Genomic DNA, 26,756 nt, shown 5'->3' on the forward strand with positions numbered 1-26,756 from the left:
ACAAAAAAAAAAAAAAAAAAAAAAAAAAAAGCTTATTGGTTTCAGTAGCTCCTCATGACGTTGTTGATCCAGCTGTTGTAGCGACACACGCGGGCGTACACGCTGGGGTGTCCCTTCATGGCGCAGTCGTAACCCCAGGAGACCACGCCCTGCAGCTCGCCGTTGCACACCAGAGGACCCCCGGAGTCCCCCTGCAGACAAACGTAGCCGGGATACAGTACAGCGTGCGCCTGCGTACTGATGCCCAGAGTACGGCAGGTGTACCTGGCAGCTGCTGGCGCCGCCCTGCATGAAGCCCGAGCAGAGCATGTTCTGGGTGAAGAGGTGCGGGTAAGAGTTCTGACAGATCCTGTCGTCAATGATGGGCTGCCTCAGACACTGGAGCCTGTCGGGGAAGTTATCTAAGACGAAGGAAACGCAGAAAGTGATCAATAAAGACCTGCTAGGGAGTTGTGTAAAACGGCAAATAATCGTATTGAGATACATGAGTGTAATATTTGCATCATCTCAGATTTTTTTTTGTCTAAATGAGGATCCTCCATTCACTTCAATTTTGTTCCTGGCCAATAAGAGGCCACAAGATGGCAGCAACTCCTTAATTTACTTGAACAGTTTTTGTGGCACCAAGATAGCATCAAGTAATTATTATTATTATTATTTATTTTTTTTTAAATTCTTCTCACTTTATATCAAGCCTGTGAAGTGTGACTTACTGCCGTTGGCGGCCATGTTGCCCCAGCCGGACACCAGGCAGTTCTCGTCGGCGAAGGTGCAGCGCGACGGCAGCGGCACGGTGCGCACGTAGTTGTTGAGGGCGGCCGGGCGGCTCAGCTTGATCAGCATGATGTCGTTGTCCAGGTTCTGGCTGTTGTAACGCGGGTGCTTGACCAGCACGGCCGAGTCGATCCACTGCTCCGTGCCTTCGTTGACGGCGATGTTGTGCTCGCCCAGACGCACCTGGATGCGGCTGGCGAGGCGGAGCGGGCGGTTACTCGCTGCTGTTTTGGTTAGCGACGGCGGTGCCAAAAGTACTAACATTTTGTACTTCAGGAGAAATATAAATACTTGTATGGAAAACATCCACAGTCTACTTAGGTGCAAAAGACAAAATCACTTTTTATCAATTATGTACCTGTTTTAATAATTTGGCATTAAAAAAACAAATTGTTCTCAGACTTTTATGCGACCAAAACATGTTTCCGTAGCTCTGCTAACATTGTGAAAAGTGGCTAGAAAAAATGCTAAATGGAGAACTACAAATTAGCATTTGAATGTAGGGCATAAAAAAAAAATGTAATCTGAAAGTAAAAAAGTTCACCGAAATATCTACTAAAGTTTATTTGTACTTACGACTTGTAGCAGTGGGCGGCAGAGACCACCCACTGGCTGGAAATGAGGGAGCCTCCGCAGAAGTGGTAGCCGGCGTTGAGCGACACTTGATAGGGGACAGAGTGGCGGGGGCACTCGTAGCCCCCGACGATCTTATCGTCCTGCTCGGCGGCAGCAACTGCGAATGGGCACACGAGGGCTTATTTGGATATTCAAAATTCTTTTCACCATCCAATTTCAATTAAAAACCCAACTAAACATTGCTTAGATCAGTAGCAACTATTATGTTAAAATAAAACAGGCTGTTAAGTGGAAAATTGGCAAACTGGCAGTTCGAATATTTGTTTACAACTATGAAAAAAAAAAAAAAATTCTTTAGTGGGGAAAAAGTCACTTTGGGCAATTTAGCATGACAATAAAATAGACATTTACAGATGAAAATAAAAAAGCTAAAAAATATAATACAAAAAAAAGGAAAAATCAAAATAGCAAAAAGTAACTTGAAAATATTTTGTTACAAGAATACCTATATTTAAGAAAGTAGATCAAATAATGCACATTCATATAATACATATAAAAAAGGTACTACTAATATTGTACAAAAAAAATGCCATTATGGCATGTGCATAGAGTTCACACAGCTCACAATAAAAATGTTAAATATTCTTACATGCTGCTCCGAGCAAAGCCAGCAGAATCAGGACTTTCATGGTGGCGTGTGTGGAGATGTCTGAGAAGCTGCAGGCGGCGGTGGACTCCTACACAGTGTGTATATATATATATACACACATACAAACTGCAGCGGTATTCTCAAGGTCAGCAAGGGGTGGGGGGCACAATTAAAGCGCAATCTGGGAAACCAAGCATATGGCACAAAAGACCTTGAGTCATATCAACAGTGGCCTGGCGCCATCTTAATGTGACGACAACGCTTACAAACCAGTTCAGAAAAAAAAAACCCTCAAAATGCATATTTCAATTTCTTTTCAAGCACGCACAAAATGCAACATACCATGACCCACATTAGAAAAACTAGAAACTGTGGAATTTGCTTGGTTAAACTACTTTTCCCAATTCCTGTTTTACCTTAATCGCCACATCTCATCTTTTGGCTCATTAAATCTGTAAAAAAGCCAATAGATAAAACACCTGAGCACAGAGTGGACTTGGAACATGTAAAAGGTTTATTGAACATAAATAAAACAAAAGACCGCAGGTAGAAAAATATGTAACAGGTTTAGAAAGAACTTTTATACATCTATGTACAAAGCGCAAAGCTGAAAACACCATCACCCACCCGAAATGTGAACAAAATTTAAAAAAAAAAAAAAAAACACCAAAATGCATTATTAGGCCAGATTCTTTCTACCGGGAAATATAGTGATAGTTGTACTAATTACAAGTATGGGTAGATAAACTTGTTATTTATCGATCAGGTCTTCTCTTGAAGGACAAAATGTTTCAACATGAGGTAGAACACATGGAAACATGGAAATTTGAAAACTGCCCCGCCTCGAAAACCAAACTCCCATCTTTAGTCGCCCTTCCACTGGGAAAGGTAAAAGAACAAATGCGTTGAATTCCATATACATTTATTGTTCAAATATACAAAAAAAAAAAAAAAAAAAAACAACCTGTGAAGGAACAGCACAGAAGCATTGTATTGATTGTTAAAACACACAAACTGAACAAGAACTCGGGATCGGTAGCAGCAGCTTTCCCGAAGAGGAGTTAAAAATATTTGGAGGTGGAGTAGACCAGCACCTCGGTAAAGCAAATAAACTGGAACGCAAAAATAAGATGACTGATAAATAAATATCTCCCTGCGAGAAAACTGAGAAAAAGTGATGTTGAATGTGGTAAAACGCGCCTTATGAGTCACATCGCCCAGTGCACACTTCTACAGTCGGTGATGAACATGGCTCATCTTTGAACATTCCATCCAATCGACCGCACCTGAGTACTCCTCCATCTTGTAAAAATTTCTTTTACGGATCACCTCATACTGCTCAATCCGCTTGACGTGCGCTGCGTCAAGGATTCCGTACCTCGGGCTTCTAGTTGAGGAAGCGGCGGCAGCGTCGCGCGGCGCAGTTGCAGCGCAACTTGCTCTCGTCGTCCTCGATGGGGAACTTGTAGTCGTACGTCAGCTCCTCGCCGCGGTAGATCTTGCGCAGCGCGAAGATGACGATGTGCTTGCGGCCGTCCACGTTGATGACGCGCGAGTAGCAGTTTGGCTCGCACGAGTGGTTGATGAAGCGCGCCGCGTTGCCCTGCATGGTGGCGTCCACCACGTCGAAGTCGTCGATGCGGAACATGTAGCAGCCGATGCCCTGGTAAGGTTGGGAAGCGGAAGAGATTAGCGCAATTCCAAGATTTCATCACGGAAAGCACGTTTCTCTATTTTTCAAAATAGTGTGACACGTCTAAAGTGAAGTTTATATTATAGAAATAGTTGACTTTTTTTTTTTTTTAAACAAACCTCTCCAAAAGTAATTTCTATCTAAACTTGTGTATTAAAATTTTCTATGCATTTTCAAATTTTGGGATTAAAAAACGTTTTAGTTCAGCACGTATCGCCAATGATCAAAAATGTTGTGTTTAAGTGCAAATAGTAATTTTTTTTTCTCAAAAATGCATGTGAGAATGTTTTTAAAACATTCACATACATTTTTTTCTTTATATTGTGGGCACCTCGATCTCCAAAAATGTTTTAAGCATGTATCATTTTATTCTTTATCTGATTTCTTAGTGCATGGAATCTAGTGGTTTTTATTTTATATTTTTTAATCTATATTCAAAAATGTGATTTTTTTAAAGCCATTTTATACAAATGACTGAAGAATGTATCTTCAAATTATTATTAAAAAGCATGTATCCAAATTATTATGATTTTTTTTAATAATCAGGTATCCAAATGTAATTTAAAAAAACCATGTATCTGTAAACTTTTCATTTTGTTCTGATGTTAAAAATGCATGAGACAAGAGGCATATTATTTTGATTGGCTCACTTTGCTGTCATAATATTTCTCCCGCTTATCAGTCAGCACAGATCGGATGACGGTGCCGGCGTATTCGATGACCATTTCTCCCGCTTCGATATTCCTCTTGCAGAAAAGCCCTCGGCCGTGAATTAGAGACCTGCGGGGTGGGGTGGGGGGGGGGGTGATGTAAATTTCTTTCATTTGATGTCAAGACTTTTGCCTATTTTTGCGTCACCTGTAAACCCCGACAGCTTCCTTGGAGGTTTTCTCCAGGTGTCGGAATCTCATGGCCATGGGAAGCTCGCTGCTGGTGGCTCGCCTGGTGACAAAAAGTTCAACAAGGAAAACGTGACCTTAATGCTATTTCTGTCTTTTTTCGTTTTAATTTGTTCTCCCCCAAAAATAAATAAATAAATAAATAAATGACCTCGACGATTTGAGCGGGAACTCATCGTCTTCCTCGTCATAGGGACCGACCGAGTCAGGGAGCGCTCGATGCTGAGACGCCAGGAAGTTGAACATGTCGAACGTCGCTTTCCTGATCAAACAAATGAACATAAGCTCTTCCTTGTAGATTGGTTAACTGGACATTAATTCCAAGTACACATCAAAGTAAAATTCAGGTATGATAATAATAAATCGCAGCGTTACCGCGTGTAGACTTCGCCCCGCGCGCAGCCGCTGGGGTTGAGCGGCAGCTCCTCCTCGATGTCGTCACAGCGGTGAAAGCGGAAGCGGTGGCTCTTGCAGTCGGCGGCGCCGTGCAGTTGCTCCAGCAAGAAGATGACGGCGTCGTGAACCACGCCCAGCACCCGCGGCCCGCTCATGCCGCCGAGGGGAAGTTGCTTGAGGCGGAAGGCCGCCCGCGCCTCCTGAACGCCGTCGATCACGGCCCGCCAAGCCACTGGAGAGGGGATACAATTAGGGTATCAAGGGAGCGTTGAGCATTTTCTCTTATCAAGCTTGTGATCAAAGTAGAAAAGGTCGAATTATTGAAAGTCGCCATTTATGTATCCCGCTTTAGGAATGCGACTGATTACTTCTTACCCTCCATACTGTTAGCTTTGACGCTAAAGCCGTCGTCGCTGGTGATTTCAAAGCGCAGGTGAGGCTGGTTGAGGTAGCCCCTCTTTTTGTGCTTGGGCAGAGGGGCCTCCTCGTCGGAACTACAACCTAAGGAAGTCAATTGTTGTTAAAATTGTCCTCTTTCCATATTTAGGCATGCTCTTGTTAAATGGACAGACCTGCAAGGGGGCCCCATTCAGATAGGTCTCCGTGGCGAGCGCTGATCCACTTGTGCGTGGGAGTCTGACAACTGGGAGCCTCGGAAGGAGGACTCCTAAAGAGGACACAACAAAGCACGTGGTAATAAAGCATACAGTTTTATTTATCTTTTTCTTTAAGATGAGCTGACCTTGGGGACGTTGGCAGTGGCGGTGCAGTTATTCTCAAATTTTCCTTGTCCACATCGGGAACGTCTTTTGCAGGCTGTTTTACTTTGAGACCTCTGTTGAGGAAATGACGCTTGTAAACAAGCTTCAGATATTCATACGACCACTTTTTTTGAAGGAAACTGAACACAAATGACCTGATTTACTGATGATTTGTGCAGATAAAAACAGGTGAAAAAAACATCAGCATGCTAAAAATCTTTACTGAAGGCTGCCCACTAAAGGTTTTAAACACTTTTCCACAAACAACACGGTGCATATCTAAATATGTATACGCCCGAGCTCTAATGTTGTTGAGCACCGCCAAGGATGAGGGGCTTCATGCTTGGGGCTGTCACGGTGGGATTCTACGGCTCCGCTAATAACGTGGAAGCTGATGTACAAATCGGGTGCAACGAGAATTCTGTCTGCGGAATGCGCTGAATTGCTGAGCAGTTAAATTTTGCGTGCATGGGCAATTTGATGAATCTAGCGTGCGTATCATTACCAAAATGTCAGACAGCATTGGCTAATTTTGCATCTTTAATTAGTGCACCCCATGAAAGCATATTTTCTAGGGTTATGAAATCTGTCAGCGTGGATGAACAAGCAATCTAGTGCCTTCTATTTTGAAAATAGTAAATCAGGCCCAATGACTGTGTCAGCTGCTCTCTTGTTTCCTTTCACGGTGTCTGCAAAAGGATGAATTTTTCAGGTATTCGGTACCATGACACAGAACAGGGGCACGAAATATGGAGGTCACGTCGAAGTCAAAACAGTGTTTAAAGATGATTCATAAATGCACTTGCCTCTGGCTTGAAAGCAACGGTCGCCGGCCAACCCCAAACCTCTGATAGCGGGATGCGGTGTTGCTGTGCGAAAACCTTGGAGCAACACCTGGCCTTTTCTGGGTTCTGAAAGCAGACGAATGCTTGTTACATCTCTGCTGCCAAAATACATTCTCAAACAACTTCGGTTAACGTGTGTAAGCTCTGATTTAATGTTGTATTGTTGAGTGAGACACTTGCTAAAATATCGTGCCTTTGCTGGGTCTGTGAGCGTAGGCAGATAAAGGTCGCTTCTTACATTAAAGCTTAAGATTCATCCCAGAAGCTGGCACTGACCTGGGCTCCTGATGGTACTCATGATCACCAGAGGGATCTGTCAGGATTTCCAACTTGGCTCTCTTCCTCTTTCTTCTCTGAGGAGTGGCGGTTGGAAGCTTAACACGCACTTTAGGCAGCAGCGGGGGCGCGGGTGTCGTCTGCCGGTTGTTAGTCGGCATGCTGATCACGACACGTGGGCGTTCCGAGGCTCCGCTTGAAGACTGACTTTGCTGCGGGTGGGGATCTTGTTGAGGTGGCCCTGAAGGACTTTCGCCCGCCTGTTGGCCACCAAGGAAGGGGGGCAGCGTCCTCGGGGGGTCATGGTGGGATTCCATGGATCTGTTAATAATCGCTAGAGCGGTTTCGGCCTCTGACAAAACAGAGGAGGGATTACGCTGCACAGTGACTGCGGGCGGGGGGCTCGTCACGCGCTTCACAGGCACCACACGGTAGATGACTTTGTTGTTGGTCGCCGGAATACGGGGGACGTTGGTGGGCTCGGCGCTGGCGCAAGGTTTGACCGTAAGGCGAGAGATGGGCCGCTTCAAGTTATTACTCTTGTGAAGCATCTTGGCAATTTGGCTTATCTTGTTGTAGGTGGGAGAGCTCGTGTTGAGCGTCTGGTACGTGTTGGTTTTGGGGTTTTTCAGCAAGATCTGACCTTGGCTGTTGACTAGGAGCACCTGGGGGGCCACCGGTGGAGTCGGTAGGACACTGCCGGCCGAGGTCGCTGAATCACTGGTGGCCACAGCCGGCGTGGGAACCACCAGTTGAGTAGTTTCCTGTGACACTGCGGGCTTGTCCAAGCGGATGGCGATGGTTTTGCCTCGCACAACTGCAGGTTGGCCATTTAAAGTGTTTAAACCATTGAAGAGAATGGACGGGGTGACAGTGCGCGGGGGGGTGGCGACGACGGGCGTCACGTTTAAAAGCTGCACTGACTGAGGGGGCAGCAACACCTTGACGGTCTGCTGCGGCTGGGGGACAGACTGCATTGGCAACAAGCTCTTCATTTTCGCAGGGTGGGATATTTTTTTCACAATGATTCTTTTCATTGGCGCCGGACTTTTAGGATCGGGAGAATAGTCCGGGTCGTTGACATCATCTTTGAAGCCTTCGGTGGAGTCTGCTGATGACGCATTGTCGTCGTCGGCTTGATTGCTACTTGTCGACACCAAACTGATGTCTTTTGTGGCGACAAGACTCCCAACAGAGGCTTCTACAAACATGTCCTTAGCAGATGTGTCACCGTCTAGCGGCACCTCCTCACTTTGCACCATGTCAAAAGCGTCAAGGAAAACGGGGGCAGACGAATCTTCTGGGAAACCGCTGGCCAGGCCCGTACCTTGTTCCGCCTCATAAATAGACTCCAGCCTTTTGAGAGCGACCGTCAGCTGCTTCGTGGGCGAGTCGAGGTCAGCGTGAATTCCAGTGTCGGCATTTGCTTCGTCACCGGCCTCCTCGCTCTGATCGCTTTCAGAGCCGTCGTCAGCGCCGTCCAATTGCGAGATGGACGGCGTAGAGGGCAGGGCTGGGGTCTCTGTGCCACTGGCGGCCTCGCACACCACAGTGCGCGTGAGTTTTACGAGGTGGTCTTCGTCATCAGACCCCAGCTCCGGCATTTCAACATCTAGCCGGCCAGCCGGCAACATGTTATCAGTCAGCAGGGTCTCGTCAAACTCGAGTTTGCCGTTGAGAACGGAGGCTACGGCTACCTCAGTGTCACTGTCAAACACTGTGTAAGGCAGCTCTAAATGTCCATCGGTGTTGTCAGGCGGAAGAGAGATCCCGTTTGTTGTCCCAACAGCGGCATCCTCCGTCTCAGACGACGCCAGGAAATCTTGAGGAACCTCGCTGGACACGGGAATGGTGATCTTGAATGCGTGCCTGCCCCTCGGAGAGCCGTGGCGAGGTGAAAATCCACTGGAGAGCGCCCGAGGCGGGGAGACCCAGCCGGGCGAGAGGGAGTTTTGTCGTGACAGCGGAGGAGATGACTGAGTGAAATTGGAAGACCTTGGCGGCGAGCTGAATAGAGTGCAGCGTGAGTGGATGGGGGCGCTGTCGGTCGGGGAGGAGCTGCAGTGGCTCCTGGACGATAGCCTTCGACGGCGGTGACTGTCCTCCAGGTCGCGGAGCGTGAAGATGTGACGTGATTTGGAAGACACCAAACCTAAATAGAAAAAGGCAGTGAACTGAAGACACTTAACTGATCACTTATCGTTTTAGATAATTTGCTACCCACTTACTGTTATGGACAACTCAGATGAACATCTGTTGTGAACAATACAATCGACCTGACTTTGAAAAATGACACTCTGCCAAGCGCTCCACTATATACCTGGAGACGGGAGAGGTCGGGATGATCCCCCAGCAGGCTTCCTTGTTTGCGAGTAGCCGTGGTGCTTGGATCCAGGAGAATTATGCAGTTTGGGGTTGGGCGACGGAGTAGCAGAGGAAAGGGGGCTGGATGTGGTGCTTAAACTGTCCAAAGTCTCCACATCTGGGTGGACAACGTCATACTTCTCAGCATCTGAGGACCAACTTGGACTCGTATCACAAGCTCAAACTGATTACCTCTGCGGAAATTGGGACTGTGGGCGATGGTTTGATTTTCCTCTTGATCCCATTTCGTGAGGAGCTCCTGTTCCTCGCCAGGCAAGGGGGTGGTTACTTCCGTCACCTTACAGGTGTACTTGCAGTGTCTGCGCGGATCCACGGTGCTCCAGTATAACCGAGAACACCTAAACGAAGAGGGCGCATTCCTATGAGAAAATCATTTCTTTTCCCAGCTTACCAGAATTAGGGTTTACGTCAAGACTATGATCCCTTACTGGTATCCAACAGGGTATAACATCCTCCCACTGGATGAGAGTTCTGACAACACACCGAGTTTCTGGATCTGCAGAGACCCTAAAAACACAAGGAACATCGTCATCAATTGTCTCATGTCGACTTGCACAATCACAACAAAAAGATAATCATATTGTTGCTGCTTGAAGTGTTGTGCAAACAGAGAAATGTAAAATTTCTGTACCGATGGTCATGTTAATAGATTCAGGCTCGAGACCCGTGAGGAACTTCCTCTTGAGATTGATCCCTTCAAAGTCAACGTAGACTCGCCGTGGGACTTCAAATCCTTCACCGGACACCGTCTGATGGAAACAGGCATGTAGTTCAAAAATTATTTTCTACATGAAATCAACCGCAACAACAACAACAACGCCTCCAACACACCTCTACACTGACGAGCTCTGTGTGATCGGAGCAGTACACCTTACGGTCCCGCTGGAACACACAGTTTTGGGCTCGTGCGCACATGAAGTGGAAGTTACTCTGGCAGGTGGAGAGGCAGCAGCCCACTGTGGCGCCCGACTGCCCGCAGCAGTCGCAACGCTGGGGAATAAAAATACACCCCAAAAATCGAGTGAAATTCGATTCATTTTTAAAAAGCGATCACTGTTAGATGATTGAGTACCAAGTGGCGGCCCCGGTAGACAGCAGTGTGCACTTGGAAGAGGGCGCCCTTGTTCTCATACACTTCGGCGGACCAAAGACAGCAGTTAATGTGGGCCCACTCGTTCTGGCCCAAGTACAACAGTCGACCTGCATCCTTTTGTGATTGGACAAGAGAGACAAAAAAACTCATTTCAGATTTGAATGCGGTGCAACAAGAAAGAAAATTTAGCGTCAACTTACTCGGGGAGCAGAGTCTCCACATTGCTGACAAAAAGCACACTGTCGGCAATCTTTGGAAGCCTCCGCATCCATCACACCTGCATGGACAAGACGATTATATTCAAACATGTCCTTGATAGGTACAAACGGAGACGTTTACTTGTCGTTTTCGATGTAGAAGCTGGTAATTAATTAGCAGAGTGCCTCTTTTTGGTTTTGCCAAATGTAAAACTGATATTTGACATTTTCCTCATCTGATTGTGAGCAAAATACTCTTAACAGTCTTCCATACCTTGTGAGTGCAGCAGCTCAGCTTTTCTCCCCGGCGTCCCTTTACTCTCCCGAGGCTGGTAAGTCCTCTGCGTCCACTGCGCGTAGCTGTGCTCCTTAGAGGGTGGGATGACGGCTTCGGCGAGCACACCGCTTAAGAGCAAAGAATTGGCACAGAATGGGATGAGGTTGGATATCAGTAAATTGGGCAGCTTTAACTAACGCGCTGGCCGGTGAATGTGTATCGAGCTAACCTTGGGAGGTCCTCAGAGAACGACCTCAACTTGTTTTGGTGGTATACGGGAAGCCAGCTGAATACTCGCACCATCAACTGTCAGAACGGGCAATAATTCTGTTAGACTAAAGGAAAATGTCCTACTCACAATGGTGTGAAATCAGCATGTTCATTTTAAAGGGGACATTTTATGGAAAGGTTCACTGAAGACTACATAGTCCGTACATGCAAACGTGAGAGTAAATGGGTGTTGGATCGCAAGTGCTTTATAATTGGCTTTGCAACCAGTTAAGGGTGTACCCCAAAAAGTCAGCTGGGATGGGCTCCCTCTTTCCTCCACTAATGGATGGAATTTTTAGTTGCTTGGATCAAAATAGTTGGGTCTCTCAGAGGCTGCTCGCCCCTCAAGTGTGAAATTAAAAAGAAATCTGCTGAACTTTATTTGCTAATTTTGGAAAGTGTCTCTGTGTAGGTGCATGGAGAGCTGTAATACCGTATCCTTTGTTTATTTTGATGAAAGCGCCACATTTTATTAAGGCCCCTGGGAATTGTTTTAAATTGTGGGGGGGGGAAAATGAACAATTTGTCTCTGTTTAGATTACTTTGGCATAATGTTCCCTGGCCTGAATGGCTGCCTTTTCATCCTCTTCATCCTTGAGCCACTTCCTCATTATAGAAACAGCGTCTTCATGGAATGCTTTCTGAGTGGGTGAAAGACACCAAGACAGGCGTTGTTACACTTTATTTATGAGTCATAATTTTTAGCAACAAATTTAAATCCACTGAGCGCCATACTCACAATGGATGAGTAATTATCTCCTTTTAACTTTCTGTCCATGGCTTGGAGGTCACACACTGGTGGCTTCTTCCCGATGAACTCAGTCTTGTTTGTTTCCTGACACTGAAACACGCAGCCATTAAAAGCAAGTACAAGAATGCTAAACGTCTTGTGCGCGGATGTATGCGTACCGACTGACAGAGCGAAAGGTGCCGTGTGGCGCCGGAGGCGAGGAGGCCGGTGAGCACCTCCTCCAGGCCAAGGAGCAGCTGCCTCTGCAGACGATCTCTCAGGCTGCCATCCTCACCAGCGTGCTGACGGCAGGGGGAACAGGTAAAGACGGCGTCCTGCGGTCTGCTTGACAGGAGCCCACAGAGCTCCTCTGCAATGACAATCAACGCCACATGGACTCATGATCGAGAGGACATAACCACATCGGCTTTGTCCTGCGATAAAACTCACCTGATAGTCCTTCACAGCAGTGATGCACCCAGTGGCTACATTTGGAACACTGAATCATCTGCGCCTGCTGGCTGCTGTCCTCTTCGTAGCACTTGTTGCAAACTGTGCAGAAGTGACCTGAGTATGTACAGTAATAGACACCATTGTCATAGTGTCAAAATAGGGAACATTATGGAGAACAAAAGAAGAAATCGGGGAAAAACATGCCGCAAAGTTGTGATTGGCATTTCAGACTACAAACAGAACATAATGGAACAAAGGAAAGGCTCTCCTTGCTCTGTGGAACAGGCAATTAATTAAACCTCAATTACAGAAAAAAATTACAGAGCAGATATCAGTGGAAAAGGCAATAAAATGTCAGTATTTCTTATCTGCCATTGTCATTATCTCATTGTTAACCTATTTATACATGTATGATTATTAAATTGTAACTAAAGCTTCCTTTCCAGATGGTTATTGATTTATGAGACATGAAAGGATATCAAAACTTTATATCACAATTATCATGACAAATTAACAGAACCAGTACGCTCACATTCTACTGAAAGCAAAAAATGCAATTGGGTATATTTATATAAAAATCAATTTGAATAGATTTGGTTTGACGCATAGATACCTAAATAAACTGTCCAGGGAAACCTTCACTGGAGGGCCCACTTCCCATTTTCCTCCCTACGATTTATTTCACTTCATATTTTCTGTCTTTAAACAACATCTCAGAGACCTACCAGCTACAGTATGTTCAAACACCACTAAGTGTGATTAACTAACCTTTGTCGTGCAGAACAGTACAGTCAGGGCAGAAGTTCTCTTCGTGGTTCCAGACCACATCCCATGACTTTCCAGGCGTCACGCCGCAGCTTTTGCAGCGAATACAGGTCATGCAGAGCTTTACAAAACAAAGCGCCCAATGTTGTAACAAAAATCCCAACCCAATGTTTATTAAAATGATTCTTTAAATTCTTAGCTTTGGAAAAATATGAAGACTACCCAGGGTAAGCTGCAGTTCATTGGCTTCGGGTATGTTGGTCCCAGGCAGGAGGGATGGTAGGAGGTTTGACACCTCTTACATTGCAACACAGGCTGGAGAGAAATCATAACAAATGAGCAGAGTTGATATCAAGAGTCACCACTTGTATATAACACTTGGATAATCACAAAAGAAACCAAAAATGAGTCTGGTTTCGCACCTTAGACACCTTGCTCCTACGCCCACACACGTGGCAGAACTTGCAGCGTCGGCAGGACCAGTTCTCCTTATTCTCCCCCAGGGGGCGCTCCTCCGCGGAGAGACAGAAGCTGTGGAAGGGCTCGCAGCATATTTGGCAGTAGATCATCTGAAAGTGGATTTAAGTTACTTTATGAAAACTACAATCAGACAGCAGGTGGTTGGTTCACCTCTTGTCGTCCTTTGCTGGCACACAGCAGACAGACAGGCTGAGGCGTGGTGGGGACAGACGTGAGGACGCTAAGGCCACCCATTAGCCAAACATTCTGGACTGCACAATCCTCCTGGAGACCATAAATCATAATAAGTCATTAGAAAATTAATCAATGTTTAATTTCTAGACAGAATTGAAAGTGAATAAAAATAGTTTGGTGTCTGAAGTGCCTGTCCAACATAAACTGTGAGATTAAACTAGCAAGTAATGTCTTGTTAGCGGCCCGTTTTCTGGTACTCTGTCTGTGACATCACAAGCTGTGTAATTTACGTCATACCACACACACGAATGACTTTCTCTGCCCGTGAGTAGGTGCAAATAGCTAAATTAGCCTGAAACCGCTTTGCCCAATTGTCGTCCTTTCACAGTCTAGACCATGAGGGCCAAATATTTGGTGTTTCCAAAAATCAACAATAACATCCCAAAAAAAAACTACTTAATACAGGCCTTAGAACTGTTGCTAAATAAAGCAATCAATCTGGAAACGAGCTGGTACTTCCTCAGACCCAACACACTAACTTCACCCCGAGTCATGATAATGAAAGCCATATTCAGCATTTGCAGAAAGAACTCCCCCTCCCCCACAAAAAAAAAAAACGAGCTACTCTAGTCTCAAGTGGATGTTAAGTGTGGAAAATTTTTAAGTTAATGAATTAAAATATGTTTAAATGTTTGCATAGTATGCCTTCTTCAAACCTTAATTTTGCCATTTTCATTTCTATTTTTAGTAGTTTGTAAAGGGACACCCTACATTTGGGTCTTGAGCCGGCTCGTTGATGGGAAACTGGAAACATGAGTCAAACATCCAAGCCTACCTTAAAGTCCACACGGATCTTTGTCTTGATCTGCACAGGGCCCTTCTGGGGAAGTCCATTAGGGAAACTCACAGGTGTGCTGACCGATGAGCCTTCGGTGGCATTCTGGGAAGGAAGGACACAGTGTGGGTCAGTTCCCAGCGACCTTTGCAGCACCGTCCCCTCTTGTCCATCTTGGGTGTCATCTCGGGCATCAGCTGTTCCATCCTCTGTGCATTCTTTGTCTGTCAAACCATGGAGGGGCTGCATCTGCGATAGCGCATTCCCTTGAAAGCGTAACGTGGTCGCAAACTCTGTCGGAGCTGAGCGCGACGCGGACTTTGGACTCCCTTGGGGTGGCGACAATTCGCTTTTCCGCCCGTGCAGGGCGGCATGCACCACAGACTGAGGCAAGGGGTGTAGTCGCAACACGAGGACACGTGAACGGGGCTGCGTTTCAGGCGGAGGCCGTGTTACGAGCTGGGGTGTTACGGCATGCATGGCGTGCGGCTCACTAAACTCTGATAGGGGCCGCATCGATTCGGGTTCTGACTGTTTAAGGTTCAGATCCAGGCGCTGAGACGGCTGCAGGTGAGGCTCAGGGAGGCGGTATAAATGCACTCTGAGCTGCTGCTGCAGTTTGGACACGGGGCTTCTGGGTGGCCCGGGACAGGGGAACGTATCGCCGGGCGCCATCTCTTCCGTGTTCTGCAATTCCTGCGGAGGAGGGGACTGCCTAAGCCAACCAGCCATACAGGTTCCAAAAGCTACACTTGCATAGAGGCACATGCAACGGAGGCCACAGACAAAGAAAGAAGGCCTATCGTACAAAAACTATGTTAGCCAGTGTAAGTAAGGCGGATAAAAAGGGGGGGGAACACAAACAGGCATGCTTGCTTTTACGTCAACATCGTTACAGCTACAATCAGCAGGTTTTGCGATAGTAGAGATTTATTTTCAAGAAGTACCACATTTAATCAAAATTCTACATGAGGAAAGGGACTATATCTCAAATATTCCAGGGGGGTGGGGCGTAGCAATTGCAATTATCCCTGTTCACACTGTATTGCTGACCAAAACAGAAGCACCTACCGAGGCACATGAAAAGTCTCTGAGATGTCTGAGTGCATCCTGTAAAGAGGTTCCCTGTACACGTTAAAGGTATTCTTTGATTTTCTCGGGTCCAGAAGGCTGATATGTGGTCGCTCTGCACCTCCACATCACCATTTCTCCCTATCATTTTAATTTTGCTTCACTCCACTCATACACTGTAATGTTTTCCTCTGCACTCTTTGATCGTCTCAGAAAGAGAAAAGCTCAGCAGTCTGTAGTCAGATAAATTCACGTCTACATCGTGCACATCAAAAGGTAGTTTCTGTTCAACACCCCCAACACCAGCTAGTAAAATAATTCAATCCTCTTCAAAAAAAACATGTTAAAAGCATCAAGTAAATGCAAAAGGGAAAACAGCAAGCAAGGCTGAACGCTAACAAGCTAGATCAAATAGCCCTAGAGAATCTAATTCCAGCACATTTTAGATTTGTGGACAAAACGGGAAGAGAGGCACTGGAAGTAAATTACTTGGAAAATGTTTTGTTGTTGGCAATTTGTTAAAGGGGGAAGGGGGTGGGGGTGGGTTCAAGAAATCAATAACAGGAAGAGCTAATAAACAAAAGTCCAAATAATTTACCCCAGGAGTTTAAAGGCGCTACATAAGAAGAAAAACAATTGCAGACGTTATTACCTTGTAAATTCTTGGTCTGCTTCCTTTGGAAAATGGCCGCCGCTGCCTAACAGCCTCTGAAGGATGGTCATTACACGGGGAGGGTTCACGTCCTAAATCTCACCCAAAAACACACACAGACACGCACCTAAGATGCAGTTGTATTGATTTTGAAGTAGCACAAAAGAGTTGATACCCACCTTGCTTTACAGTCACTTTCTCTGTCTTGAACGTCATAATCTCATCCTCGAGCTCTTCATCGGACTCAGACTTGAGCAGGTTCCTGAAGGAGCGCGGCGTGATGTCGCGCAGGGACTGCTTGCGGATCTTGGTCGGCGCTAAGGTCTTCCTCGACTGCACGGCGCCCCAGTTGCCATCGTCGCTGCTCGACGTGGCCGCCTTGGACTTCCTGGCCCGGACTGACGAAACGAAGGAGATGAAAATATGACGACCGATGAACATTCAAGACATCATTTTTATTAAAATGACACTCGCATTTAAACAGAACTAATAAAGATTCTCACATCCAAGTGTTTTTTTTTTTTTTAAATATCCCAGTACCTTGAATTAGGGTGCAACCAAGCTCTAATGTAAACTTGCTCACAATTTTGTTCAAATCATCATTTTTATCAACCAGAAGTAGTTTGTAATCACAGCATACAATGGGAGTCTGCTTTTTTTCTGGGTTTTGTCAGGTGACATTTGCAATTAATTTCAGTCGACAGCAGAGGGCAAACCTTCCTTACATTACTCAAACACCACTAACTAAAACTTGGTGGCCCCCGAGATTGATGCAAATTGATGATTTCAGGTATTTAAATTGTATCCCACGATTGCAATATTAATCAAAATACCGTCGATATGATTCAGGTACATGTGCATACTTTGATCTTTTTTTTCCCTCCACTCGGGACAAGCGGCTAAGTATCAGAAGGTTGCCTTTTTTAAATTCCTATTAAGGCACTCATAAATCAGGGTAACATTAACTTTATTTTAAATATGAACTTCAGTCAAATGCCCCTTCCTACTATTCCGAGACGGTTACGTACCTTTGAATTGTTTGACAAAGCGCTCGATCTTTGCCGCTTCAATTCTTTCACATCTCCTGTATCTGTTGGCAAACAACACAGAAATGCATTCATCTTTTTTTTTTTTTTTTTTTTTAATTCAACTGTTCAGGTAAGCGTGTGTACTCTTCTATGCACAGTTTTTAGGGTGACACTGGGATAGTCGTGACCCTCGTTTTGCCACAATCCACCCAGTGGCCAGGGGGAGCAGTTGCTCATTCACATGAAAAATAAAGCACGTCTCCTTATAGCATTATCGAGGCGCACAAACGCATTTCCTTACATGCAACACTGTCGCTTCGTATTTGGCCCGCCATACTTGGGCTTGTCACGACAATGGGCGCACTTGGCACAGTCGCTGTCCACGAGACACCCTTTGCACGCACCGCAGCGCCGCGATCGGACGCCGCCGGGTAGGTAGCGGCTCAGAATCTTGCGCTTTTTGAACTTGTGGCCACGCCGCCTGCCGCGCCGCCGCCACTGCTTTGGCTGCTCCGGGACAGGTTCCTGGGAGGCAAGCCACTGAGCCCCGCCTCCAAAAGAGATGTCATCATCATCATCATCATCATCTGCGACATCTGCAAGTGTGAGAGGAAGAGGATGGGCGGGAGCTCCAAAGGGCAATTAACTGTGAGGGTTTTACTATTAAAAAAAAAAAGGAGGCCACATTTTTAGAATAGTAATATCATACATAAATTTGTATTTTTTAAACAAATGACACTTAGTTATAACGGTATAAAAAAATAATTTACGTCAGGTGAAAAGTGGCGTTTACAGACGATTATGGAGAAAAGAACAGAGGAAGACTCGGCACAAGAAATAAAATAAAAACATGGACGTGGCGCCACTACATCTCGATCAACTGGAGACTCCCGCCATCCCATAATACAAGATCATCCTTCGCAGGGAACTTGTGGGCGACACGTGGTGAGGACGCCACTCACATTCATCTGATCGTTCTGCAGGTGCTGGTGACAGCTCTTTATTTTCCCTTATCATTCAAGGGACAGACATAACGCTTTTTTCCCCACAGTACTGGGAAAAAAACCCTGCAATGAACATTGAAAATCTGACACTAATCGTAGCCCCCCCCAAAAAAAAAGTGTTAGGATTGCCTGTAGATGCCACAAGAAACCAATTAAGATGGCCTCTCTGAATGAACCCCCAAACCCCCACTTGAACAGTTTCTTGGCACCAAGACGGCACAAAAGGGGGTCAAACAATACTTCTGTTAAACGGGTCTTTGCCCGGAAGACAAAAATATTGAATGCGCAGGATTTTGAGGACAGGTTCACTGCAAAAATCTACAAATATGCAAAGACAGACAAAAACATTGGTATACGACTGGATTATCATTCTTAATACTTTCCATTCCATCATTTTTTTGCTGAATGATACAGCACAATAAAAAAAAAAAAAAATCATTGTGCAATAATTCTTGATAATGCAATCTTTTCTCACACGTCAACTTTTGTGTATGCTTCCATTTCAGTGTCTTTTCTGTGATTGTTGCAGACAGATTCTATTCATTATGCATTATAATATTTAATCCACTGTGTTCTGTGCTATATCTGTGCAGATTTGAGCCCAGGCCTCTTGGGTGTGGTGCGAGATTGTTCCTACGTGTGCTTCAGGGCAGCGAGACTAATGGTCAAACAGCACTTTCTCACCTCATACAGAGTGATGGCCGATCGACCAGTGTTGGGTAAAGCTTTCCGACAGCAGTGGCTAATCTGTGTGTGACAAAAGATATTTTTGCTGGCAAATAATTGACGTACAACTACATTGAGTTTACAAAGAACTTTGTTTTCTTTTTGGAATTGGTGAATTGTGTTTTTAGGGGAGGTTTATCCTGTGATGGGTGGATTTAGAATTTACTAAAAGTTCAGTGTGATGTACCAAAGTGGGGATTTTTTTTTTTTTTATGCCTTCTCAACTGCCCTCTTTACTTATTTGTCTGCTCGGTGGATTGGTTTGAGTGTTGAGAACAAACAAAAGGTCTTCTACATGGTTTGCGTCACACCATTGAGGATCAGTCAAGACTTAAAAATGGTTGCACCGAGAATGCGCGTGTCAAGTGTGCCAGTTAAAGATCAACGCGTGTGCACAGGGCGTACCTTCGATGGCGGGAGAAAAGGTGATCCCCTCCCTCTCGTGCAGCGGCAGCGCACTGAGCCGCGGGATGTCGTCGGGCACCATCGCCCGCGGCTGGCCCAGGGCAACTGCTGCTGCCCGACACACGTGCTTGATCCTGGGACCGCTCAGAGGCTGCTCCTGTCAGCAAAATAAAATGTGGTGTCTTATATCCATCCATCCATTCTTTTTCCATACCACTTATCCCCACTACCGTCGCGAGCGCGGTGGAGCCTATAGAGCTCGTGCACGTGACGTCACCATTTTCACGGCACCATATTGCCAGTCAAAAAGAGCTGCTCGACAATATGGGAGACAGTGAACCGGCGCAGAATATTCACAATACCCGAGACTTGTTGTGCTGTTGGTTGTTACAACAGACGAGACAAATATTCAAAGAGATCATTCTATCGAATACTAGCTGAAAAGACGAGAAAATATCGATGGATTTCGACAATTAAACGTGATGGATGGTGCCCAACCGAATACACACGACGATGTAGCGATCACTTCATTTCAATTATTCTTCTCAATCTCAAATTACCGAGAAGTATTTATAACGCCAAGTTGGCTCATTTGACAATAATGCATATTTAAAAAAAAAACACAAAAAACAAGTCTGTCTCAGAGGTTTACGGAGGTTAAGTGTGGCCGCAATCACTTCCGTGTATGTTCCGTGGAGACGACTCTGTCCTCTTTTTTTTTTCTCCCAATCAGAGTTAATGAAGTCGAGTTTGTGTAAAACCATGGGTCATTTATTTGAATATTGGTATTTGTATTGAATACCAGCTGAAAAGATCGATGGATTCCAGCAAAGGTCAACGTGTGGCCGAATGCTTCCGCGTTCACAAGCCGTCAAAACCGTCACTATGTAGGATTTATGCCTGATTGAGAACAGATCCAGCAGAGACGTATTCGTTTGCATCCAGCCTTTTATACGCTTTCAAGCTCTCCCGTGTAAATCTCGACAACTTACTCATCAGATACGCGTGCAGATCCAGTTGTCCAAGACAAGCGAAAGCGAACAATCCAATTTCCTATCGCTGTAAACATCGACTTTGTCATTAAATACGGGTCCTCCATGCCGAGTTTCTCATTTTTGTTTATTTTGACCCTCTAAATGTCTGAGGGTATCGGACAAGAGTCTGGGCGTCGTGCTACAAGAAATAATTCCGCGTCGTCTCCAACCGTCTTAGCATTGAGCAATGCTTAGCATGACTGGCAATGTGGCGAGGTAAACAAAAGTCAGGTGATTTTATAACGTAGGTGTACGAGCTCTATTCCAGCTGATTCTGGGCGAGATCCAGGGTACGCCCTTCAGTGGTCAGAGTAACACACTTTTGTGTGTGTGTACGAGCGCATATGACAGTGACCATAGAAATGAATGAATGAAGCAGAAATGTGCATACGTATTTTCTGCACGAGAGGGCTCACCTAAAAGCCTTTAATTTTCTCAAAAGCTGACGGTGCGCCTTATATATATGGATCGATATTGAGCCTTTAATGTAGCTCCATCTAACGGATGCATAACGTAACCCCAGCCTCTACCGTAGCGTCTATTCTATGCGCCTTATATATGGAAAAAAAGTTTTAAAATAGGCCATTCATTGAAGGTGCGCCTTATAATGCGGAATACACGGTAATACCTGAGGGCTTCCCGATTTAGGAGACAGGCTGACTCTCCTTTTCCTTCTTCCGCTCACTGCAACATGTGACGCACTTGAGCTCATCTGTTCATCGAGAAATAAGGATATAATTATGTACATCATATTGGTGCAAGTAGAAGCTCCACAAAAGTCCCACACCCACCTGTGACAGCTTGAACTGCTTCTGCTGGTCAATCTTGATGAGCTGCACTTTGGCTTTCTTCAGCAGGTGCAACATTCTCTTGTTGGCTCCGCTCAAGCCCACCACGCGGTTTCCAGGTACGCCCGGCTCAGGCGCCGGCCCCGCCCCCGGGCAAGCCTCGCTGCTCTCTGCGTCGTCTGTTGAAACAGAAAGGGGAACATTTTATTAGGCGCGGTCTCATCGTCCAGCCACGAGGGACTCGATTCAATGATCTCGAAACTCTCATTGTAATCCACGGTGTGAAACTTGGATTGGAAATCTTAACTCTCTAGCACAATCCTATCAAACAAAAAACAAGATGTGCTTACTATTCCTCTCCGCCTCTTCCAGGGACGCTTGTGAGGAAGTATTGGCGTCGCTGTTGGCGACCACAGCAAGCTTCCTCACCACTCCGGGTGAGTCCATCTCCTCCACGGTGAGTTTGGACCTGCGGCGCCGCTTCTTCTTGACGTGCACACTTAAATCAGCCGGACGTTTGCCATCGTCGTCATCGGCCCGAACGGCATAGTGGCCTCTCTTCTTTTCCGCCAGCTTCAAGGTGAGCCTCTTGAGTTTCTTGTAGAAGTCCAGGTGACTGGTGGCGTGAACGGGTCTCGCCGAGAGCTTGGTCGGAGACAACGACTTGTCGGCCACGGGTGCGGCGTCCTTTTCCAACTTGATGTCGTAAACGGACTCGTGAGAGGATGTGCTCGTCTTCTCGTCCTCTCTTGGTTGATTCTTGAGCCAGGAGGATAAGTGGCCTTTTGGGAAGGGTAACATCGATTCATCCAAAAACCGCTTTGGTGTCTTTATGACTCGGGACGAGCGTGCAGTCGTCACGGTCGAGGAGTTCTGCTGCTCCACGAGCGGACCGGGCTCGGATTCTGGTGGAGTGGTAGGAGTGGGGTCGGTGACGTAGGCATAAAAAATGTGCTTGATGCGCTTCCTTTTGGGGCTGGCCGTAGCAGCGGGCGACGCATTTTTCATCTTCTTTGCATTTTTCATCTTCCTGTAGCCGTACAAGGACTTGCGGGAGTGTCGCACGTACGGGCGCTGATCCGACAACACCGGCGGCGAAGATACCCCCTCCAGTGGCATGGCCGCCTCTGGCCCGCTCTGGGCGCCGGCCTCTGCCCCGATTTCCGGGGAGGCGGCAACGTCCTTCATCGTCTTTTTCTTTTGGCGGCGCTGAAGGGACGCCGCCGACAGCCTGGCGCGCTTGGTGGGTCCCGGCAGCGAAGCATTGTCTGACATTTCTACCTCGACTTTATCAACCTGAAAAGCGTTCTCAGCAGTTTTGTCTTTCTCAGTTAGTCCTGGTGCCTTGACGCCAGTCCTGATGCCTTTCATCTTCCTCCTTTGTCCTTTAAGCCTCCCCTTTGGCACCTCTTTGTTTTTAGTTCTGGGCGGTACAACCTTCTCGCTTAGTCTTTCCTCATCTTCGGAGCTCTGCGGTACAATCTTCCCGATAAGTCCTTCTTCTTCTTTGGAGCTCTGCGGGACAATCTTCCCAATCAGACATTCTTCTTTTATGGTACTCCGTGATACAATCTTGCCAATCAGCGTCGCTTTGGGGGTCTTGGGTGATATTTTCCCAACGAGAGGTTTGGTTGCAGGGGGTTTCTGTGCAGCTTCGGAGGACTTCGCAGCTTTGGGGAGCTGCGCAGCTTTTTGAAGTTTTGCTTTGTTGAGTAAACGAGCTGAGGTTTCGCCAAATCCACCAAAGTCTTCCTCCTGAAGGAAAAACAACAGCGCACTCAGGGTTAATATGAAACTCCAAAGTTTGGAAGCACACAATATAGTGGCTTTTTTTTTTTTCTTCATTTGGTAAGAGGAGTCGGAAACCATTTTGGTTGAAGTGGCAAATATTTTGGTATATGAAGTAAGAATCATTCGAAGTTGGAAACATTTTGGTCAATTAAAATGGGAACCATTTTTGGTCACTAAAGTAGGGATCAGGTAAGTCCAACAAAGTCAGGAGCCATATTCGTTATCTGAATTGCAAACTGGCTTCAGAAATTCAAATCAATTTTTGATATTATTAAATGTATGTTAAGATGATTAAATATTTCACAAGTACATAAATAGATTCACCCAAGAGTGCTTTACACCATGGAGAGCATTCTAATGGGATCAAAAGTTAACAAGGGACAGGAAAGTATCAAAGTATTGGTATCGGCCCTCATGTCAAGGAATCGGGTACTCGTGAAGGATCCTGATGCCAGCCACAGTTACTCATGCTGGCAATGATCTCGGGAGGGGAAAAAAAAAGTAATAATAGCCCTCAAATGAACCATTTATTACCAATGCAGTGATTTTTTTATTCTTACCTGATGGCTAAACTGAGACTTCCATGTCATACAAGTGCTATTTTATCTTAATTCAAAGACCCACAAGGGCTGGAATTTCAGAAAATATGGTGTTTGGTAATCCGCCGTTGACCATCCATCAAGTTTGTGTCTTTAAATAAAACTGGGTCACATTTATCTGTCATGGATTTAATAATCCATTCATGCTGGATTACAGTTTGCCTCCCAACTAAAATCACTACAACAAGAGTGGGGTGGGGGGTGGGGAGGCAGCACATACGACCAGTTTTCCAATTCATTTTAACGCTTTCATTCTGGTATCAGTCCAAATGACTTTCCTTTAAATTGACATAACAGAATAAAACTGGGAAAAAAAGGTTGATTTATAGATTTTAAAAAGTCTCTTGATAGTATGCCATGCATATATGCCACAAATTATGGTCGCAAAACAAACAATAATTATATCATCTTACATGACCCTTGAATATTAATTGCTTACAAATAATTTGATAATTTAGGTGAGTGGACACTGAATAGGCTCTATAATTTCCCACGAACAACCCAGGCTAAAATTACCTTCCCAACAACATGCAAAACTTGTCACTCAGTCAAGATGGATCACTTTCCCTATCACTACGGTACTCGTTTCCAATTATGACAGGGGAATTTGGCGGCATCTTGTGGCGTTTTAAGGAATTACATAAAGAGCACAAACACCAACGTCTTGGTTTTTTTTTTTTTTTTTAGGAAAGACAAAAAAGTTACAAAAAATCCACAGCAATGGGTGAACTTGTATATAGTCCTCACTATATGGTAATTACACGATAACAAATGAACACCTTCCTGATAATGTCAGGGTTTTCCACCACTGTAGCGCCCAAAATGGGGTCAATTGATTGGCAAGAGTAAAACATTGAAAGCAATTTTATTGACCGTCCATGAGGCACACATCCGACTAGCAAAGGGCCTTTCTGATTCCCATTTTGCTGTGGCAACATTATGTCTCCAGTTGGTTAGGGGTGAACATACTATTTTTTTTTTTTTATATGTATGACATTTCTGCACTTTGGTAGGTGTTGGAAGTGATACAAAACTACTCGTAGGCAGTTAAGTGGTTCGAGCAGGAACCGTGAGCTAACTCATGATTGAAAACTACCTCCTGGATGAGCCTAGTATCGTGAGGAGTGCAGCACACTTTTCTCCTAATGTTTAATTATGTATTTGTAGGCCTAAAGTGGCACTAGCAATGCAAAAGTACATTACTGGTAAGACTGACTTTCTACGAGTACACCGTAGTTCAATGGTGTCAAACTCATTTTTGTCACGGGCCACACTTTACTCACGGTTCCCCTCAGAGGGCCGTTATGACTGTCAAACCATAAAAATCTTTAACCGCCTCATCACATTTCTATATGAAAATTATTAACTAATTTTGGAGTCACAAAGCAAGAGCAATGGGGTTTTCCAACTATTGTTGTTCAGTAACACAAAAATGCTTGTAATATCTCAACGTCATCATTTATGATGGGACAATTTGAAATTTTGGTACAGATTGGATTAAAAATCACGAAAGCTCACACGTATGATTGGCCTTCGCGGGCCACATACAATCATGTGGCGGGCCGGATCTGGCCCCCGGGCCTTGAGTTTGACACATGTGCAATGAATTGTCTTACTAGTGAGCACATGGTGGTACCTTAAATTTGTACTAGTGGCCAAAAGTGCCACTAGCAATGCAAAGTCAAAGTTGTTCTGCTAATGCACTGAATTGTTTTACTAGTGAGGTCCAAGTATGTACTAGTTAGTACATGGAATATGATTATCGAAGATATTGAAGCTATTTGTTATTCATGGTACTCTTCTTTGAGGTTCTACAAGACTAAAATTGCACTAGGAGCAGAAAAACATCACTAGTACAGAGTCGTACTAGTAGATACACCGACTATATTACATGGTGCTATTAATGGATTAAGAATATCTAATAAAATGTTCAATACGGTTGTCCATCTTGTAGTCAGCTGACACTTCCAACGTGGGCAGTGATGAGCAACTTGCCACTGTGACGTTTACACTACGACACGACGAAAAAGACGCAAACCCAAAGAGGAATTAAAGGGCGTTATGATTTTTGTTGTTTATTATTTATTTCGCACCAGAGCTAGCCGAAGTTTGCATACACGACGCTGGTTTCCATCAACTACCGTCGCTAGCTAGCAAAAGTTTCCGCCCGGTGGGGCCAGACAGAGACAGATATTCGTTAAAAAAAAAAAAAAAATGTCTGTATTGAGAGTATAAAGCAACCATTAATACCCCCACGAGCATGGGGACAAAGTGTTCGCGTGCGTTACAAGGTGAATCTAAAGCTACTTTGCAGCTAGCAATTCCAATGGCTTCCACATCCTTTGTAATTCCTAAACAAGTGCACCCAAGCGCCATTTCTCGTGTATTGTCACCCAGTGAGACATTTGAAGTGACAAGGCGATTCGAGCTAGCTAAGCTCACCTCCTCGCTCGAGTAGAAGCCCGCTTCACTCCGCCGCCCGTGCTTCTCGGCCATCCCGAGCAGGCACAGCAAGGCCGGATCGTCGCTCAACGCGAGGCCGATGTTTACAGGCCTCGGGCCTCCGTCGGCCGACTCGCCGTCGTCCGAGCTCAGCCTTCCGCATTTGCTTCGCTTGCCCAGCCGCAGCCGGCCGACTCGGCTGGCGCACGGCCGGCCCGGGAAGCGAGCTCGGGCGGTCGTCTGCGCGCATAAGGCCGCTGCGACGTTGGCGGACGACGACAATCCGCCTCCGGACGCCGCCATTACTGAGCGCGACGAGACCAAGGAGAAGAAGAGCGTGCTGGCGTCGGTCGACGGCAGCGACGGCAGCGGCGGCGGCGCATACGAAGACGAAGAGGCAAGATGGACCTGGACCGCTCTCGGCCAGAAGGCGCCAGATAGGAAGGCAGGACAAGTGCATCATGGGAAAAAAATACTTCTCACTGCTCTGTTTGTTTTCTTTGCATGCACCGCTTTCGTTTATTACTATTTTTCACAACGTTTGAAAACGTTTAGAGAATGAGCGAAATTACATGTAATGGAAAAACAGCCAAGCCCAAGTAAACTAAAAACCATAAAGTGCATCTCGTAGTTCACGTTCTATCTCATTTGTAGCCATTACTTTCAAGTTACATATATGTATGTATAC

At 45.6% G+C, this 26,756-nt stretch overlaps 2 protein-coding genes across 6 annotated transcripts; both read right to left on the minus strand.

The window, feature by feature from the left end:
- Nucleotides 1–2,167, minus strand: LOC133499687 (trypsin-like). Its single transcript, XM_061817968.1, has 5 exons — nucleotides 2,000–2,167; nucleotides 1,351–1,507; nucleotides 714–967; nucleotides 265–401; nucleotides 1–191 (listed from the first exon to the last, which is right to left on the minus strand). Exons 1-5 carry the CDS (start codon nucleotides 2,037–2,039, stop codon nucleotides 42–44), a joined length of 738 nt encoding a protein of 245 aa, XP_061673952.1. The 5' UTR covers nucleotides 2,040–2,167; the 3' UTR covers nucleotides 1–41.
- On the minus strand, nucleotides 2,040–26,637 carry kmt2ba (lysine (K)-specific methyltransferase 2Ba). Of its 5 annotated transcripts, XM_061816697.1 has the most exons (38): nucleotides 26,069–26,637; nucleotides 21,587–22,991; nucleotides 21,240–21,415; nucleotides 21,077–21,160; nucleotides 19,415–19,571; nucleotides 17,581–17,875; nucleotides 17,280–17,341; nucleotides 16,431–16,649; nucleotides 16,252–16,349; nucleotides 14,529–15,224; nucleotides 13,670–13,783; nucleotides 13,462–13,608; nucleotides 13,262–13,354; nucleotides 13,043–13,160; nucleotides 12,272–12,388; nucleotides 12,001–12,191; nucleotides 11,831–11,932; nucleotides 11,634–11,732; nucleotides 11,051–11,127; nucleotides 10,819–10,949; nucleotides 10,548–10,624; nucleotides 10,327–10,461; nucleotides 10,086–10,244; nucleotides 9,886–10,003; nucleotides 9,683–9,761; nucleotides 9,426–9,592; nucleotides 9,190–9,351; nucleotides 6,870–9,021; nucleotides 6,555–6,659; nucleotides 5,730–5,822; nucleotides 5,560–5,654; nucleotides 5,363–5,488; nucleotides 4,967–5,219; nucleotides 4,743–4,853; nucleotides 4,551–4,634; nucleotides 4,343–4,472; nucleotides 3,378–3,662; nucleotides 2,040–2,180 (listed from the first exon to the last, which is right to left on the minus strand). In XM_061816697.1, the coding sequence occupies exons 1-37, from the start codon at nucleotides 26,369–26,371 to the stop codon at nucleotides 3,387–3,389; spliced, it is 9,006 nt and encodes a 3,001-aa protein (XP_061672681.1). In that variant the 5' UTR covers nucleotides 26,372–26,637; the 3' UTR covers nucleotides 2,040–2,180; nucleotides 3,378–3,386. The 5 variants fall into 5 exon arrangements, with proteins under 5 accessions (XP_061672681.1, XP_061672689.1, XP_061672674.1 ...); XM_061816705.1 differs by lacking the exon at nucleotides 2,040–2,180 and having other exon boundaries at nucleotides 2,491–3,662; nucleotides 16,252–16,343; XM_061816690.1 differs by lacking the exon at nucleotides 2,040–2,180 and having other exon boundaries at nucleotides 2,491–3,662.
- Nucleotides 26,638–26,756: the final 119 nt, after the last annotated feature.

The sequence above is a fragment of the Syngnathoides biaculeatus genome, chromosome 1 (genome assembly GCF_019802595.1).
Source record: "Syngnathoides biaculeatus isolate LvHL_M chromosome 1, ASM1980259v1, whole genome shotgun sequence".
In the NCBI taxonomy this organism is placed as follows: domain Eukaryota; kingdom Metazoa; phylum Chordata; class Actinopteri; order Syngnathiformes; family Syngnathidae; genus Syngnathoides; species Syngnathoides biaculeatus.